This window comes from Merops nubicus, unplaced genomic scaffold (assembly GCF_000691845.1).
Source record: "Merops nubicus isolate BGI_N331 unplaced genomic scaffold, ASM69184v1 scaffold2688, whole genome shotgun sequence".
Lineage (NCBI taxonomy): Eukaryota > Metazoa > Chordata > Aves > Coraciiformes > Meropidae > Merops > Merops nubicus.
This window is the reverse complement of record NW_008623458.1, coordinates 888-19,735: the sequence shown is the minus strand read 5'-3', so window position 1 is coordinate 19,735 and position 18,848 is coordinate 888. Positions and strand designations below refer to the sequence as shown.

Here is an 18,848-nt window from a genome sequence, read left to right as displayed (position 1 = left end):
TATTCTGTGTCTCTGCACTTGTGAGTCAGCAGAGTGCATCTAGGTCATGTGTTCCCACACAGCTCCAGTGCAGAGCATCTGCTTGCTGTGGGGACTAAGCAGACTCATCAAGGTACAGTTATCTTGCCTTTTTTTCCCTCTTCTTTATGCCTTCACAAGGCTTGGGTGAGAGATGTCAGAAAATGACTGCAATTCTTTTTACTAAAATCAGGTAAGCCTCCTCCAAATCGCCCTGTTCTTCCCTTGTTGTGGGGCAGCCAGCCGAGCGATGGAGGGACTGCCTTGTCTCCTGGCAAGTCGCGGTAGACAGAATGATTCTCTAACGCATGCAGCTGTGAATTCAGCGAGCACTACTTTTGTTTGCCTGCTCTTCTTTTCCTTCGCAGGATGGCTGCAGCTCCCCCAAGCTACTGTTTTGTAGCCTTTCCCCCGTGTTCTAAAGAGGGGCTGGTGGTGTTTGGAAAGAACTCTGCACGACCCAGGGATGAAGTACAGGAGGTGGTCTACTTTGCTGCCGCAGCTCACGATCCAGGAAGCAAAGTTGAGGTAAGAGCTGTGAAGAGTCACGTTCACACTGTGAGAAATTACAGTTATTGGAAGAAGTGAATGCAGTTCTTTTCTTGTCAGATTGTAGAGTCCCTTGTTCCTTTCACTCAAACCTCTCTGGAGTAGAGAAGAGGCAAGATTTTTGGAAGTGAAACTTGGAATGTTATTTTCTTTTTATTTAATTGAGGAAAAATCAATAATCTGTACTTTTTCCAGCAGATAGGCTGAACTGTTCACACCTCAGGTTCCTGCATGGTGTAGCCTATCACCTGCCTTTTCCTTTTAAGGGAAAAATATCCTGGCTAACTGGGATTAGAAACAATTTTTTTAAGCTTGTCACTTGCCATATGAATTGTTCTCATTCATGATTGTTGATTGGCACTTGTAATGGTGCCTGACTGCACTAGGCAAGTTGCAAAACAGGTAGCCAGAAATCTGCCCCAAAGAACTTGTGCTAAGTAAGGAAGGAAAACAAGAACATAAGCTTTGTAAGCCAAACATAACCCTTGTACATACAGTTGGCTTTGAAGACAAGTTGTGCAGCTGAGGCTCATGCGTCTTGGCTGGTTTTCTGTGCTGTGGCTTCTCTCTGAATCCAGGCTGGATGTGGAGTCATGAAGCTGGACACTGATGCCATGGATGAAAAACAGGAAAACTTCAGAGCAGTTTTTTAACCTCGTAGAATTGGAAATGGAAGAAAAAAAAAAAAGTTTTGTTATTGTGGAAGAACTCCCAAAAGGTGCTCTGGAGTGTTGTTTCCTTAAAGGAGAATAGTTTAATGTCAGGGTACGTGATTGTTTAGGTTTGTTTGCCCCATAGCTTACTCTTTGATGAGATTGTCATGATTTGCTGAAGGATATAATTAAGCCATATATAATCTATTATGATCCCTCTCCCACCCTATAATTAAACAGTTTAATGTCTTTTGTAGGATTCAATCATAAAGTGGACTTTTTGTCAGTCCTTTTGGAAGCAGGGAGCACAGTCCCTTTGCCTGGCACACAGCGGTTTGTAGATATATTTTGCTAACCAGTATCTCCAAGCATTCCCCTTAAATGTTGAAATGTTATTTATTTGTTTTTAAATGAAGGTACAGCTTGTTGCAATGAAGTGAAGATGCACTTTTGCACAAGGGAATGGAGTGGGCTAATACATTCCTTTTTTTTGTTTAAGTAGGGGCTAAAGCCCTAATTAGTTGAATACATTGGCCTCTACTAGTCTATGCTACTGCATAATTCTTCATTAGCTAGCTTGAGGTTTTGCAAGTCTGGCAATGTGTCGAAAAATAGGGCTCCAAATGTTTATCAGAATTGTCCCCATTTCATCCCAGCACAGAATAAAAGCATCTGCAGTTGCTGTGGGAGTAGCTCAAGCAATTGCTTGTCATTGCATCTTTGTCACACTCAGCACCAAGTATTGTGAATGGATTTTGGTGGGGAGTTTTTTGTTTGTTTTTCTTTACTCAAAATGCCCATGAGTAAATAGAGTGAGCTGGTTAAGACAAGATTGTTTTATTTGGTCTAAAAACTGTCTGGTAGGCAGTTGTTTAATTGCTCTCCTTTAGGCAGACCTAAGCACAGATGTAGTTGTTAGTTTTTCTATAGGGTTCAACATTTTTTTTCCACCTTCAGAGAGAGAGGGTGTTCAGTTAAACAGGTCTAGCAAATATCAATGTTGTAGAGTAATTTTCTTTAGAAATAATTTTTTAAAATTTTCTTTTAAAATTGGCCACTTAGAAGGTCTTTTATAATAAACCCTTTTGCTGTAGGAATTGAGAAGGACTGACAATAAAAGCTCTACAATCCAGGTTTTAGGATGCTAAATTTGCTTGCTGGATTTGCTTCTAGATGTTGCTGGTTTATAAACTGAAGGACACTAGTGAATAAGAAGATTGCAATTTCAAATATGCTAACATTTTGTGATTGCAGAATGGCCTGCAGTTTTTTCTACTTAGCTGAAATGGGTGTATTTCTCCTATTGTAGGGATGTGGCTAAGGATCCTTGTCTTACAACAAATGCTTGCTTACCTATAGACAGAGCTTGTGCAAAGCCTGTTCATTCCCTGTGTACTGTTAGTGATACCTCTAAAAGTTAAGAGAAGCTCTATGAATGGACTTGAATTCAGCTGCTTCATGTTTTTTAAGAAGCAGGCCTGCAACACTATATCCACCTTTTCCACAAACTGACTGGGTTGTCAGAGGTAATTAGCTAATGAGGGAGTGGAGAGGGGTGTCAAAGCTCCTTTGACATATTCAGAATTATTACTTTGATCTTTAAAACCTATGAAAACTGCCAACAGTTCAGTTATCATTGAGTGGTTGTTTTTTTTTTTTTTGCTACAGCTTTCCTCCCCTTGCGTTTTATAAAGCTAACTAAACAGGTGTGAGAAAACTAAATGTATGATATTTTGCAAATGGAAAAATGTGGTTGACCAATTTCATGCTATCTTTTAAAAAGTCAGTAATCCTTCATGCCTTGGACTAAATTTCTCCTCTCATCTATCCTAGTGCTTTGTTTTTGTTGGTTTTTTTTTTTTTTTTTTCCAAAATGAGCAACTTTTTCTCTGTATTCCATATTATGCATTTGTATTGGTTTCTTATGTTAGATACATGACCCTTTCCCTTCACTGGACAATGATGGTGGACTTGCTTTTCATGTATTCTATTCTTTGTGGATAATGTCATCCAACATGTATCAAATTTTGATTATTTCTCCATGACTGTCACTCACATTCCGAACTTCTGGTGGGAGGTGGCTTTCAACACACTAACGACACAGGTTGTTCTATAAGATTCTCAGGAAGTCTGTATCCTGTTTGTTTGTGCTGCTCCCATTCTCAGTGTGATAATGCACACAGTAACCCAAAATGGCACAGCTGGGTATTGCCATACAGGGGTTGGGCAGGCTGTGCGATACAGCTGGTGACTGGTTTGTGGCAGGGCCTTAAACGAAGGAATTCAGTGAACACTACAAGTCATTCTAAGCTTGATCTTTGTGGCTCAGTCTACCAGACAAGTAACCCTGCAGCTAACTCATCAACATAATTCCTTCCCTCTGTGTCAGCAGGTTCCCAAGACCCGGAACAATGGGGCTTTTCATAAGGGTCTGTTCTGTGTGTGTGACAACTTTCTCCAAAGTTTGTTCTTGTCTTGCATTGTAATTTTGCAGTGGCAGATGCTGATTGGATTCTTCCTTGTTGTCGTGGTCAGTCTACTAAACTTGTGCATGAAGGTGAAATATTGCTCCCTTATGCATAAATAGGGTCTTTTTTGATTTCCTCTACTCAAAGTGTGTTCTTTTTTCCCCAGATGTGAATTTTAAGAATTTTTCATGTGTTAGAATTGATACTGTATGAATTTGAAGATATAATACTCTGTCTTATTTTTAGATTTTACTGAATAGGTTTTGTTCTCTACTAACCTGCTGCTTGCTGTGGTTTTCTTTCTACTGAAGAGGTCTTGGGTGGATGACTTTTAGTTGAATTTTCCAGATGGACACTTTTTTTTTTCTTTTAGATCAACCTCCTTTTCTTCCAATTTGACCTTTTATTCATGACTTAAAAATAGTCATAATTGCTTCCTTCAGTATAGAGCTGCAAAAGCTCTTCTATCTTAATAGCATGCAGTTTCCTGTAGAGAAGTGGAAAGGATGAAATAGAAAGGATGGTCTACAACAAAGTCTATCAAATTGTGGAATATTGCAAATTTTTTTTTCTTATGTGTTGGTATTAAACATTCTGCTGGGCTTAAAGCCAACTCTGTGGGGCAGGAGGAGTTACATGAGTTATGTCCTCTGAAACTTCATGGCACAATTACACCTTAGTTGTTGTTTGTTTTTTTTCTTTTTCCATTTTATCTTTTTTGAATAGTTGCCTTTTCTTAAAAAAAAAAAAAAATAAATAAAATTATATCATCCTCCATCTCCTTGCTCTGAGTTTTCAGAAAACCAGTAAGATTTTTAGCTGAGCACTGCAGACATAAACTCACCTGAAGCTAACTGAAAGGTCTCTGTGTGGTGTTACAAGACAGATGGAAAGTAGATTTTGACTGTATTAAAGTTGGCTTTGTATTATCTGTTGTCTTAATTCTGGTATTTGTAACATAATCACCAAGCATCATGCCAGTGGTGCACTTTAGTTCTGGCATACTTTGATGCCATCTTATCCCAGCTGTTTGAATTATCTACATTATGTCTGGGGGTAAGATGTTCAGAATCTGCTAACAAAAGCCAAGGGGCAGCTGAATCTGCAGGGAATTTGCTTTTTGGGCAGCCTCCAGATTAGCTTGATGGTGCCACACAGTCATGTTACTGCAGCTGTGAACTTGAACTTGGGCCCCCCCATTATGATACCTCCATGGGTAAGTGCTGACTGGCAGGAAACCTTGATGAAACATGGTTGTGTTTGTGCTCATGATGAAACTTTTCATTTAGTCTGTGTAGGTAAAAAAGGTTGTAGCCTAAAGGCTTGTAGTTCAGAGATAGTTTAGGAAGCTGCTGTTTCTTGCCTCTCAGTTGAGACCTGATAAGTGGCTGCGTCAGGAGCCTGTCTCATGGCACTCGCGTGTCTTACCTAAAGTAAGTGAGGTGGCTTACCTCAGGCCACCTTGTTTTAGCTAACCTTTAGACTTTGCAGAGACATAGAGGAGAGGTGTTGTGCAGGCAGACAGCAGCTAATAAAAGGGAGAAGGCAGTTGCTGCCTTCAGCAGTCTGTTGTTTGGCTAAAGTGAGTGTTTTCTCTGTTCTGCTCCACTGCAGGCCACTGGCCTTTAAACTAATGAGTTTGACTTTGCTTTGTAATCCAATGCACAAGGCAGCAGCAGTTCAGAGGTAGAAGCCATAATTTCTTGGATGTTTCCAGCATCTCAGAGCCTCTCTTTTTACTGTAGGAGTGCTGCTTCTTTGCTCAATTCCGCTGCCAAAGCAAAACTGATTAGCTTGAACCACCTTGGTTTTTTTTCTAATTAGAACAGAGAGGAAGATGAGGAAGGATGCTGGAATTGTGTGTGGGGAAAAGCCTGCCAGCTATCCCATCTTGACCCAATTAGTTTACTTGTGACAAAACAGATGTGTGAGCAGGCGTTTCAAAGTGGCTAAGCAAAGAAATCGGCCCTAGGATATCTGAGAGTTCCAAGGGTCATTCTGTAATGGGCGTTTTGTGGCTTCTTTGAAATCTGTTTCTTACCAATTAAAAAAAAAAATAAATCAATAAGCTTCATTCCTATTTCAGTTTTACTTTTTTGCTCATCATCCAGAAGACTGCTAGGTGTGAAACTTATAAAACAAGAGGTGAATTCTTGACTGCTGAATCAACTCTGACATACAGTGTCTCCAGAGAGTGTTCTCAGCCTTGGGTACCTTGCTGCACTTTGTGGCATTATATTTGTTTAAAGATCTTTATATTTCATCTTACTGAGCATATTTCCACACTGTGGCCCACGTGCCTGGGGCTCCTTGGTCACTTTGTAGGGTATGCTAGAGTGGGTCAGAGGGTGTGTAGTTCTACTTTTTGACAGGGGAACTGTTTGGCTTTTTCTGGCTTCTCCAATTTTTTTCTAGAATAAAATCTATCATCCTTAGTCTTCAAGATAAATGATGCTGCTCAAGACCAGAGGCATACATACTCAAATTTTATAATTTGCCCCCAGAAGAGCTGGTATTTGATGCTCCAAAGAGCTAGCTCAGCCAGCTACATGAGGATCCACCCTGCCACTGGTGAGACTTCTGTTCACCGTTCTGGTTTGACTATGTGACTGCTGGAACTTGAGCTGACTGCCTGAGATGGGCCAGGATGGATTTATCCTGGTCAACGGCCGGCCCCTCTGCTGTGGCACAGCGCTCGTGCTGCTAGTAGATTTCATGGCTGTGCTTAGTGGGTGTTGTAAAGTCCTCCAGCTGTCCTCCACTGTACACCTCATGTTCCTTAGTGCGTAAGCAAGCAGCAGTAACAGCATCAGCTGGCCACGTCTTCTGTATTGCCTGCTACTGCTTGCACGCTTCTTTTTTCAGAGAATGGCTATTCCCACTCCTTTGTGCTCCGTTGCATTTGTTCCTGTAAATAAGCAGCAAAAGATCTACCTGTAAAGCACAGTCTATCAGACATACCCACAGGAGGTGGTCCTCCGTTTCACCATGATGAGGGGGCCCAAGCAGCCCCTTTCACCTGTGGAATCGCCTCTCTAGACAGTCCCAACCAGGCTGTCAGCCTCAGTTTCTTGGTGGCCACAGAGGCAGCAGGCTGTGTGGCTGCCTCATCGCATTTTTGCCATCCCCCTTTTGGAAGGGGTTAATAGCAGCCATGGTGCAACTTCTGGAGTTACTGCCATAGTACAGATTACTTTGCGTATTTTCAAATGCATGCTGTGGTACAGCAGTGCTTGAAGTATTTAAGCAAAGAGTTAAACCCTGGATCTGATGAGGGGGTGGTGTGAAGGAATCTCTCCTGTAATCTAGAATCTCGTGGCCCTTCTTCAAAGAGCATTTCTTTCTAAAGCATTCCGTGACTATTGCCTTTGTTATCCAGGGCTGAAGCTTATGTGATTTCATAGATACTTCATAATGACCTGCCTGACTGTGCTAGGAATCAGGCTTCTGCAGCCTCAGTACAGTAGAAGCTGCACAATAGCTTCTTTTCATTAATGAAAGAAGAAATCTCTTGTGCTTATGACTGTCTTGTCTGGTTTTGGAATACCTCCAACACGCCCTAGCTAGGGTGGGAGGAACATTTGTGGCTTGTACTATACTTAGAACTGCCTCAATAAGATTCTTTTCTTGACACCCTAAGCGAAATAAAAGAAACGTCATTAGTTTCCAGCCTGTTCAATTCTCTTTAAAGTTGTTGGCTGCATCTCTGTTCGTTACATTTGCATTTCCTGATGGGAATTTACTGTCACGGGGCATGATGCCAGTTATGCTGCTTTCAGGGCTGGTATTCTGGCAAATCAGTGGAGCCTGACACGACTCAGTCTCAGCCTTTGCCGCCAAATGTGTCAATGTTCTTCTGTTTTGAGCCTTCATTCGTCAGGAAAAATGTTAGTGTTAGGAAACGCTGGGCTGGATGCTTCAGGAATGTCCAAGGCAGGGCTGGTAGCAGGCAGAGCACAGCAGTACCTTATGTCTGGCTGGTTTGTTACTGCCCAGCTTGGCACAGCTCTTGGTAGAACAGGCTGCTCTGCTGTTGTGCTCGAGTGATTCACCAGATAGGTGGGGTGCAGAAGAGGGGACAGGGAGGTTGTGGTTTGTGCTTATGTTTGAGGTCTTGTAATTATTCAAGCTTCAATTTCTAGACGTCTGGTGGCCAGTGATGTTTTTTGATGGATGGTGTTGTCTTTCCTTCACTATTTGATCTGCTGTTACAAGCATGTATTCTGATTTCTGTGGAAGGGGTAGCAATGGTTTGCTGCACTGTGAATCCAGTGACTGGCTTTAGCTTTACTCATGATGTGTGCGCTACAGGTGGATAGGCCAGTTCCTCTGTTTCCTGCATGAAGAGACTTTATTTGGAAATTAGTTTTTTTCATGTCATTTTAAGTGTGGGTGGGGGATGGCATGGAGTTAGGAAGAGTGAGAGGTTTACATCTGAAATTATAATATGTTGTCACATCTGGACCCTATTTTTTTAAGAAGCTCATACATTTTAACAAATATGAACCAAACACCTTCCTTAATACGTCAGTCCTGTTGAGTGCCTCTTTTCTGTTTACTGGAGTAATTTCTAATGGGAAAGTGAAATCTCATCAAGGCTTTTGCATCACTGTCTATAACCATGACAAAGGGCTGTTGACCAAAAATCAAGTCAATTGTAGTTTTACGAGGCTTGTCAGCTACCATCAGATAGGAATGGTTTTCTGTTACTTATGTTCTCTAAGGCAATTTATATAAGTAAGGTTTTAACATCATCTGCGTACATGAATTATTGTATGGAAGCTGAAAATAAGGTGAAAATATGGTCCATGTTTGCTTGTCATTGGGTTGGGGAACATAAGCAACATAGCAGGTGACAGCTGTGTTCTGAGGTGTGTAGAGACACCTCTGGATGTTTTCTGGCCTCTGATTACATAGCTGCAAAGCAAAAGCACTTTTTATCAGAATGACCTGGATCCTCCAGGCAGAAGCAGTTTCTTCCTTCCCCTTTCTTGACTGCTACCATTGACAGTAAAATCTTTATAATGAATAGCAGCTTTGGAAATGCCTATTTTTGGAATGAGGCTCCAAGTAATAAGCATTTGGTGGCAAGGACGGCCAGAATAAATTTTGTAGAGAAAAGGTATTCAGCATTTTCTTAGCCTATCACTTTTCAGAGTGTTTTCATAATTTTTCCTTCTATAAAATCAAAGCATCAGCATAAGCAAGCTTGTATATTAGGTCTATTCAGCCTGAGAATGCTGTGCAAGTAGGGGTCTGTGGAGTACTGAAGTCTCCTCCACACTGCATCTAGTTTTTTGCGTTCTGCTGTGGAGTTGAGCAGGTTCATGTCCTGGATGGCTCCAGCTAGCTCACCACCTGTGTGATGTAGGGAGCCAAGAGGTGTGCTGTGCAGTAGCTGGTGTTTTCCTGCAGACCCCATAGCTGCTCTGTGCGTGGCTTTACGTGTCATGTGGGAAGGTGCTCGGCCCAACCCCTTTTCCTGCTGCTGCAGCTCCTCCCTTGCACCTCTGGGAAACGGTTCTTCTCTGGTCACTCACACACGTGCATTATGTGCTTATCCAAACAGCACCCACCTAACACTCTGAAAAAAAATTGCATAGAATGCCAAAAATGAGATTTGCTTGCTACAGCTCAAATGGACAAGTGGGAGTCTCGATAAGAAGACCTATCACAGCTCTGGAGTGACGTGGTTAGAAAACAAAACAAGGGGTGAACTGTATAAAGTGTTTTTATTAGCTGGAATTTAGCTCCTGGCCAGTGACAGACATTGTTGCACCTCAACAGATGAGGAACCTGCCTCTGCAGAATCCTAGAGTATTACTGTGTAAGCAATTTGATCAAACAGCTTGGTGAAATATTAGGCATCTTCTCCAACAGATACAACAGGTAAATCCCTGCCAGGGTCTTATTGCCTAAGCCAAAAATCAAAGTTAAGCACAGAGCAGAAAGGAGAAGGCAAGCGTGTCACTACTCTATTTTTAAGTCTTTAGAATGAAAAGTTCCCTGCCATGCTTGCCTCCCCCCCCTTATTTTTCTTTTAATCATGTGTCCTGAGTGAGAAATCATCCTTTTATTTTATAATTTTCCTGGGTTTATAGAAAGATGACAGTTTGACCTGCTTGCACACAATTCCTAATCAAGGTGACAAACTCATTTCTTGTGTCCTTCTTGCATGGTCAGAGTGAAGGACTCTAAAAATGCCGTTTCTGATCAGAGATTACACATTTTAACTGCATGCTAGACTATTACTGTAAAAACCATTGCTGAAGACTGGAGGCTGAAGAGGATCATGCTGTGTAATCCTTAGAGGGGAAAAGGAAGGTTAAAAAACAAAATAGCTTCTTGATGCTGTTAATCTTGGACTGACCTTTGGCTTTAGGTTTTAATGTAAATATAGCATTTATTTTTGTGGCAGACAACTTTCAGTCCACAAGTCCATTCTGCTCATCTTGTTCACTTTGATATGTCTGACCAAATATTCCTCCAGAAAAATGTTGCAGATTACATCCTGCAAGAAAGATATTATGAAAGGAGTGCTGGACACTAACAGCTGTTTCACAAATGCCATAGACAGCTTCAGTTTCCTCAAAAAAAAATAATTCTGTGGAGTTTGGTCCTTGAAGAACTTAATGTGACCTTAGCAGCAAAATGTAAAGCCCATTCATTCCTTTGGCTTCTACTAGCCAACAACCTATGATGGATCAAGCTCTTTTCCATGCTATCTGGAAAAAACAGTGCTTTATTTCATGTGACTATTTATCAAAGCATTCCACTGAATCTTTTCAAGCGTGGTTGGTTTTTTCTTGCCCCTCCTTTCCTACCAGCAGTCTCAGTCCTGGGAGCAGCAGCACGGGAGGCAGCAAGGGAAGGGGGGGGTAACCTTCTAATATACTTTGTTGGGTTGCCATTTTTACTGTGTGTTCTTAAGGTACTGGAGATTGTGCTTAGGTGAGATGGTAGAATGGTTTGATGTTACTGTGTACAAACATGATGAGTGTTCCTTTACTCAACAGCAGCAGTGTGTCTGCTGCTGCTTTCTACTGGTTGTAGCACTTGGGTTCTGCCTGACTCTTTGAAACCTGCAACTATCAAGAGATATATTCTCCTAGACTTTTGTAATAAAAGGATGTAAAGTTTCAAACATGACAGGTAAATTTTGTTTAAAAAAGTTCCTTGCTCATGAACAAGACATGGACTTTTTTAAATAATGTGTGTCCTGTCTGTATGTTGAAGGCTTGTGTTGCTTCAGCCAGTGCCTTGGATAAAGTGCTAGCAACTGTTTTGCTTTTTCTCCTCCTGCTCTCCCTGCAGTGCACGTATATTGAGATTGAGCAGGTGCCGAAGACTCATGCTGTTGTGCTGAGCAGGCCCTCCTGGCTTTGGGGGGCAGAAATGGGAGCTAACGAGCATGGAGTCTGTGTAGCTAATGAAGCCATTGTGACCAGAGAACCAGCTTCTGAATCTGAAGCCTTGCTTGGAATGGACCTTGTCAGGTGGGTGGCTTGCTGAGCTGTGACCAGCTTTTCAAACACCAAAGGTTTAGGTGAGGATGATACTGGGTAACAGCTCTGTAGTCTTGGCATTAGGAGATTTTAAAGCATATATAAGCAAGAGACCTGTCTAGGCAGAGCTCCAGGCACAGCTGAGTTAACTCTTAAAACACTTGGAGTCAGAATTTGGCTACCAGATATGTAGCAGTCTAATGTTGGTTCATTACCTACCTACCCTATAGTCTAGCAGTGGCTGTTCTCTCAAGGTAAGAGCGATTATTTCATTCTTAGTAAGGAATTGCTAAATAATTTGTAACATCAGATTGCTGGTGTGCCCTTCCTTCTCCCCCACTTTACAACAGCTTACTCTGACCTAAAAATCTTATATTTGGCTTATAGCCAACTGTAGGCATAAATAACCTACTGTGTCTCACTTCAGCCCATGCATTCCAATGCAAACCATCACCCTTATTTCAGCGCTGGCAAACAAACTCCTGTAAGTCTGTTCATTGAAGTCTCTCTGCCTAAAAAGCTTGTGCTGCACTTTAAATCTCAACCTGCATGCTCATCTTGTAGTGAAGAGGATTTAAAGGAGAGTTCAGGGGGGGAAGAAAACTGAAAATGAAAGAAGAGGAGGAAACGGTGCACACTTACTACAAAGAGGATACTTAATGAGCAGGCTGAACCAATTTCAGACAAATTCTCATTTTTCTTGAGAACCAGTGAAAGATGGGAGATGTTCTGAATGGCTGGAAAAGGCTAAATGTGTGGCTATATTTAATACAGGTAAAAAGAGCTGTGGTTATAGACTAGCTTCGCCTAGGTTCCTGAAGGGGAAAAAACCCCACTTAAATGTCAAGGAGTTGATAAATGTGCAGTAATTGCTGTTAGTCAAGAAAAGAGCTGTCAAACCGTTCTGTTTTAATTCTGTAGTGAGTTAGCAAATTTTATGGATAGAAGATAGAAAATAGATATCTTTATTTTTAAGAGGGATTTAAAATCTTAGAATATTTTTTCAAATAAATTGTTTTTTGATGTATAGCTACATGAAACTGTGATTGTGAACGTTCCCTAACAGTGTCTCTGTGGAAACACAGTGTCTAGTTCCAGCTACCATAAATCAAGAGGAAGGTGAGCCAGTTGGAGAGAAAGCAGTGGAAATGGGAAATATGATCAGAGATCTGTAGAATCTGATCAGTGAGAAAATCATGAGGGAATTTGGATTCTGTTCCTCCTTGGTATTTTCTCTAAATTCTGTGTTAGTGAAGAAATCTGTGTAGAAGCTGTACCTGGGAGGACTAGTGAGTTTAATTTCATCAAGGGAGACTGAATAGACTCAGGTGCTCTTTTAAGAATATGTACAAAAAAGTTTTGTCAAGAAAAGGGCGATTAGGTGATTTTCCAAGCTCCACCTTTATTTTTTCTCTTCTAATACTATCCTTTTGAAATTTCAATAAACCATTGGTTTAGATGCAGATTTCAGCTTATTTTGGTGACAGTTACTGCAGTCTCAAAGTAGTGTTTAACATTCAAACCTGTCAACCAGGAGCTCTAGATTTACCCACACTAGCAAACTGGGAGATATCAAAATAAGGGGAAACTGGTTATAAGCTACAAGTGATCATCACCTGTAGATATTACCTTCCCTTTCTTCCTTCTCATCTGCAGAAGAAATTCTTAGCTCCAATGCAGAGTGCTTCAGAATGAGAGATGTGTTGCAGATGACTTGGCCAGTTGCATTGAACTTGCCTGTTTTGGATCACCTCATAGAACAGAGACCAAGTACAAAATCAGTCATGTAGGCTGCAAAGAAGTGGCTGGCGCCAGCTCTCTCTCTTTTTGCAGAACGGACTGATTTTATCTGTCAGGATTTATTGGAATAAAAGCAATCTGAGGCGTTTCAAGCCTAATTAAGAAATGCACATCTCTGCTGGCCATATTTTTCTCACACCTATGTGTACGTTGTTGGACTTCTGAAGCATGTTCTTCAGAGCAAGTGTGAGAGTTATCAACCCAGGAATGTCATCCAGGTGGTAGAATCAAATTTTGCTGGAATGCTCAGGCTCCCCTAAGAGTTTGCTTCTCTCTTCTCTTAAAGTTATTATTCTTTTCTCTCTTTGAACTCACCTGGAATAGTCACTTTTCAGTTAGGGTTTAAAATCAGCCAGCATGGATGAAGGCTGCAGGTGGGTGTTATGAGAGCACGTGGTGTTTAACAGGCCAGAGGCATCTTTCTGCAGGGTGGTTTAATTCTGAAGTCAGCACATTTTCTTGTTGAAACAGGACATTGAAAATTCATCTGCAACCTCATAGAGAAAGCATTTTCTGCAATAGAGATCACAGTGGACATAATTAAAGATCTATTTCACAAAGTTCTTAGCTTTTTAGTAACTGGCTGCTGGCTTTTAATGACTCAACAGTGTGTTACTCAGTATACTGCTGTATCTAAGGGTGAAGAGAGATCTGCAAATTTGTAGCTTGATAGTGTTATCAGAGCACGTCAGAACATATGAATGATTCTTAAGAAATTAATAAACTTTGTGTGATTGATTTGAGGGGTAGAACTTGGTCCTACCCCATGCAGGCTTGTCCCCATCACAGTTTATCTAAATGGAGAACCTACTCACAGCAGAGAAGGATTGAGGGAGAACAGGTCCCAGCACAGATTCTAAGAAACGTGTCTTTTCTGTTCTAGGCATTTATTCAAAATCTGTTCTTTGAAAGCTGCACCAGTATTGCTGCATTGGTTAGCTTATCGTGATTTGCTTCAGATATTCTTTCTAGTGTGGTATTCTTTCAGTTTGGTTTTTTTGGTCTGTTTTTGAGGCACAGTTGCCTCTATAGAGCATTTGTTACTTATGGAAATATGTTCATATGAAGAGGTGGTGTACTGTTTTGTTTATGCTGATACAGTTAGAACAGGACAACATTATCATGCCAAAGGTATATATGAAGAAAACTGCAAAATAAACCCTTACTTTTGCATTGTTGTCTTAATTTTTAATTCCTGTGTGTTTGTATTATTTCTTCGTTCTTTTCATCACTGGTGCAATCACTTTTTCAGTCCCACAGAGATGCAAATCTTGGCAGGGAGTCAAGAATGCTTTTTAAAATGGTATTAATTTGTTTACCAATTTCTTTCCTCAGAGACATCAAAGCTGAATAAAGTCGAATATCATCATTGTGTGTGTTAGTTAATGTGGGAAGTTTGCATCTATAATTTACATATGAAGTTGAAAAGCTCACATTAATGTTGTTTTGGCAAGTTTATAACATGTTGTGATAGCATATTGGGGGTACTGAGGCATTGGATTACACTAAGTCCCCGAAATTTTCTTAATGAATAATTCAAGCTGTCATCTGGCGGTGAAGTTACTTAAAACTTTTCTGCCGGCTCACCTTGAAGTGTACTCTGAAATGTGTTAGTGGGAGGGTTATGCTGCAGTTACCCAGGACACTGGTGCTGACATAATTGGCAAGACCTACAGTTTGGAGGAGGTGAGCTCTGTGGTTGTTGTGTAGGGTGGATTTTTTTGTTTTCTTCGCTTTTTTGCTATCCTGTGTGACTGACAGATGGGAGCACCCAAACAAAAGCAGAGCTTCAGCCTTTGTTAAATGGAAGTAAGTGTAATATTGGAGCCGCTTGCAAAAAAAAAAATTATCCAAAAGACATTTCTTCAGCCTGAATCTCTGCTGCCATTTTGACAAAGCAAGCTGGACTACAACCATCTCAGAAGGAAGACATTATTAAAAGTTTTAGTGTGATATTATGTCTCTTGATGGGTTTTGATGTAATTATAACCTAACGCTTTTGGTCATAAACTGGGGAGAAGGGAGCAGATCACTGGATTCAGTAACTATATGATCACCAAAGTAGTTGTCAGCCTGTGGCAGTGACAGCTCATGGAGTTGTTCCTAGGGAACAAGTAAGATATGCTTTTAAATGATGTTTGCTAAGACTGATGTCTCTGTGTTGTTCTGAAAAAGCAACTGTACCAGTGATGGAAAAAATGAAGGAATAACATAAAGGCGGATAGACTAGAAGTGGAGACAGCAATACAAAACAAGTTTGAGCTAATAAGAGAAAAAAAGATGAGGGAGAGACTTGACAAATGGAAAGTAAGAAGATGATGGGGAAGAAATGGTCACTGTAAGCTGGGACCTGAAATTCTAGTTGGCTCTCCTTTGTCATTAAGTGATAAATAAATGCTGCTGAGAGAGACAAAAACACTGCTTTCAGTAATTCAGGCTAAACCAGGGCTAATATGGCCAACTATTTAACAAAGCAGGCCCATTTCAAAGATGGGGTTGAAAAGTATTCAGATCAGTAAGTGATTTGTATTCAAGTTATCAGGACTTGATTTGAGTACTGTAGAGTTTAGGAAAGAAACGGAGTAGTGTTCTTTCATTGTGTGACTTTCCAGGGAAATGGAAAGGGCTAGCACAGTACTTAAGTTTAAAAAAGTGAATTTCTTGCAACTATCCATCAGTCAAAACGACTCTGTCCATAGAGCTATTAGAGAAAGATAAACACAGAGACAAGTATTAAGGTGACATAACCAACAGAGAGAAATTTTGGACTGATTGAGGTAACTCTTTCCAAGGATGAAGGCGTGCATGTGTTGTTTGAAATACTGCATTTCCTCATTACTAGGCAAAGACCTCTTTGCAATTTGTCCTTCAAATGTATTCTGCCTGAGGGGTGGAAGAATACAGCAGTGCATGTTTACAGTGAAGTTTCAGATCACTGCTTGGTAATTGGACTCTTTATAAAAACTAAAAACCAGCGATGATGGGCATGAGAATAAAAAACTAGTGTAGAAAATGAAGACTTGAAACAAATGAAGTAATTTGTTATCTCTTCTTGTAATCCTAGTATCTCCTTAAAGCAAGAATTCTTACACTAGGCAAAACTGACACTTTGGTATTTTAACACCAGATCAGTGGTGATGTTTTAAATGAGTAACTTATGGAGACCTCACTGTTAGATGTCTGCATGAATCTCTGTTTTGACATCTTCCTACAGACTGGGCTTAGAAAGAGGTGCAACAGCTAAAGAAGCACTGGATGTAATAGTTGCTCTGTTGGAAGAGCATGGACAAGGTGGAAATTACTATGAAGATGGGAGTTCATGCCATACTTTCCAAAGTGCATTTTTGATTGTAGACAGAAATGAAGCCTGGATACTGGAGACTTCTGGAAAGTACTGGGCAGCAGAAAAAGTCACAGGTCAGTTTATCGTTCACAGCAAAGCTCTCATTATAAAAGCTGTAAGAGAATTGTTTTGGAAAGCTGTAAAGACTTGCCTTAGAAGAATTGGTCTTAAAGTCACTGAGTTTAAATGAGCGAGTAATTTTTGCCAGTGTTCCAGTGTTTGATGAAATCATTGAATTTTAACCTTCTTCTGTATTTGTACTACTGCTATGGGTTTTTTTTTTAAATGTTGATTTCCTTTGGCTAATATAACTTAACATCTTCTGCAAAGCTGGAGATTGTTACCTGTATACATAAGCTATGTAATACTCATGCTTAAATCTTTATATTTTCTAAGTGTTGTATTTTCCTAGATCTACTTACTATTTGGAATGTGTCAAGTGTCTTTTCAGTGGAGTTAATATCCAAATTGTTACTCACAAATCTGAAATATTAAAAGGCAAGGGTAAGTTTGATAAGCTTTGAGAAGAGGGCTTGTGTTAGATGGTAAATTGAATGGGCTGCTGCTGAGTGCTGTACTGCAGTCTCCTGATAGCCTCATTTCATATCTGATACTGGAAAACAATTTTCTGCTCTTTAAACTTATAAGTGGTTTCTTTTTCTGTATGTGTAAAGTCAGAGCTGCCAAAGTAGCTTGCAGATTTCACTGGCTCGGCAGCTGAATTTATTTAAAACTCTGCTGGCAAATGTATGCACCCTGAAATACAATTATCTAAGATACATTTAATTTCTTCTTAGTTGGAATTTTTTTTTATATGTTGTTAAGATTTTTTTTTTTTTTTTTTTTTTTTAGTTTTGAAAGGAATTTTTGTTTTCATAAGAGTAGGGCTTATTAAAAGCTACTCACATTTGAATGAATTAAAAATTCAGGTAATTTATGAGGATTTTTATCATCCACGCTTTGAGCTATGACATATTCATTCAATTCTGTTTTTGTTTCTGCTTCATTGAAAGGTTGGAGATAGCATTTATGGGGAGGAGGGACATTTAACTTTGACAATACTAAAGCAAAGAAATAACACCAGGCTTTGCAGTGTTGTGTGATGGTCTATTGTCAGTTCATGCCATCAAATATGTATCAGCTTACCTTAGCAGGGATGCTGGTTTCCCAAGCAAAGCTTGCATTTTAAGGATACCTACAAGATGGAGGAAGTCTTCTAGCACAGATAGATGCCAAACATAGAGGAGGGGAGACCGATAATGCTGTCCTGATAAATCCAAATTCTGGAAAACAGCTGCCTCCTGAGGTTCCTAGGATTATGCAGTGACAGGCTGCCTTCCTCTGTTGACTTACCTGGCCACTGGCAGAACAGTGTGTTTTACTTAGTCTTTTTAGCTGCATCAGCAATGCATAACCTTCATGTCCCTCTTCCCAGCAAATAAACTGTTGCCTTTGTCTGCTGCTTGCAGCTTTTTGAAATGATATTGCAGGTCTGTTCTGATGTTTACCAGCACATTTCTCTTCAGGAGGTCCCTGTGAGCTGCAGATAGTTTCCATTTCCTGCAGCCTGAAAGGCTGCTGGATATGTAAGAACTGTGCATTTCATACTTTGTTCAGGGATTTCTTTTTTGGAAATGTAAGTGTGCCTCTAGCTTTCAAATGAATGCACAAATGCTGCTAAAACAGGGAAAATGTGTCATTTCCCGAGGTGTGTTTTTTTTGTTTTTTTTTTTTTTTCCTGACTCTGGCCCAGAGTTGTTCTGCTTATAATATTAATGCTGGAGTTCTGTAAAGCTTATAGTAAATGTTTCTCAAGCAAGTCTTTGACAGTAATTTAAGGATAAACACTTAAAAATCCTTCCTATTACTGTTTTTCAGTCTGAGTGGAAAAATTTCTTTGCTTCATAAATATGCATTTTTTTTGAGTGGGATCAAAACCATGAAAAACTATTTTACATAAGTTACTAAATATAATATTTAAAGATCTCTCAAGGAGTGGCTTGCCTAGCTTGATACAAACACAAATATTCCTATCACTGAAGTCAAGAAAATCCCCTGAAAGGTATCCTGTTTGAAAGTGTGAATCAGAACAATCTGTCAGTGACCCCAGTAAAAGGCAGAACTGAATGATGGTGACTGTTTTGCAGACTAATGCACAGAGCTTCCTACTCTTGAATACTCATCATTTAAATTGCATGTGTGAGTGATTACAAAAGCAATCTTACTTTTTTGGAAGACAGTATTTATGACTTTAACAAATACTGCTTTGGTTTCTGTTTGAGAAAAAGTTTGTGCCAAATTCCAGAATTGGGGTTTATTTTAGTTTACAGATTTACTTTATCAGCTCTTTTCCTGGCTTCCAACACGTTTGCTTCATTCTCTCTGAGGAATGCCTGCAGCAGGCACTCTTAGTCATGCTGTAGATACAGGGATATAGGCACTGCGGTATTTTTGAGAAAAGCTAGTTAAAAAACCCTTTAATATTCTATGAAGGTTACTTACACTTTCTTTT

At 40.1% G+C, this 18,848-nt stretch overlaps 1 protein-coding gene across 1 annotated transcript; it reads left to right on the top strand.

The window, feature by feature from the left end:
• The first annotated feature begins 387 nt into the window (after positions 1–387).
• On the top strand, positions 388–16,548 carry LOC103777503 (secernin-1-like). The gene is made up of 3 exons (XM_008945057.1): positions 388–546; positions 11,003–11,184; positions 16,208–16,548. Exons 1-3 carry the CDS (start codon positions 388–390, stop codon positions 16,524–16,526), a joined length of 660 nt encoding a protein of 219 aa, XP_008943305.1. The 3' UTR covers positions 16,527–16,548.
• Positions 16,549–18,848: the final 2,300 nt, after the last annotated feature.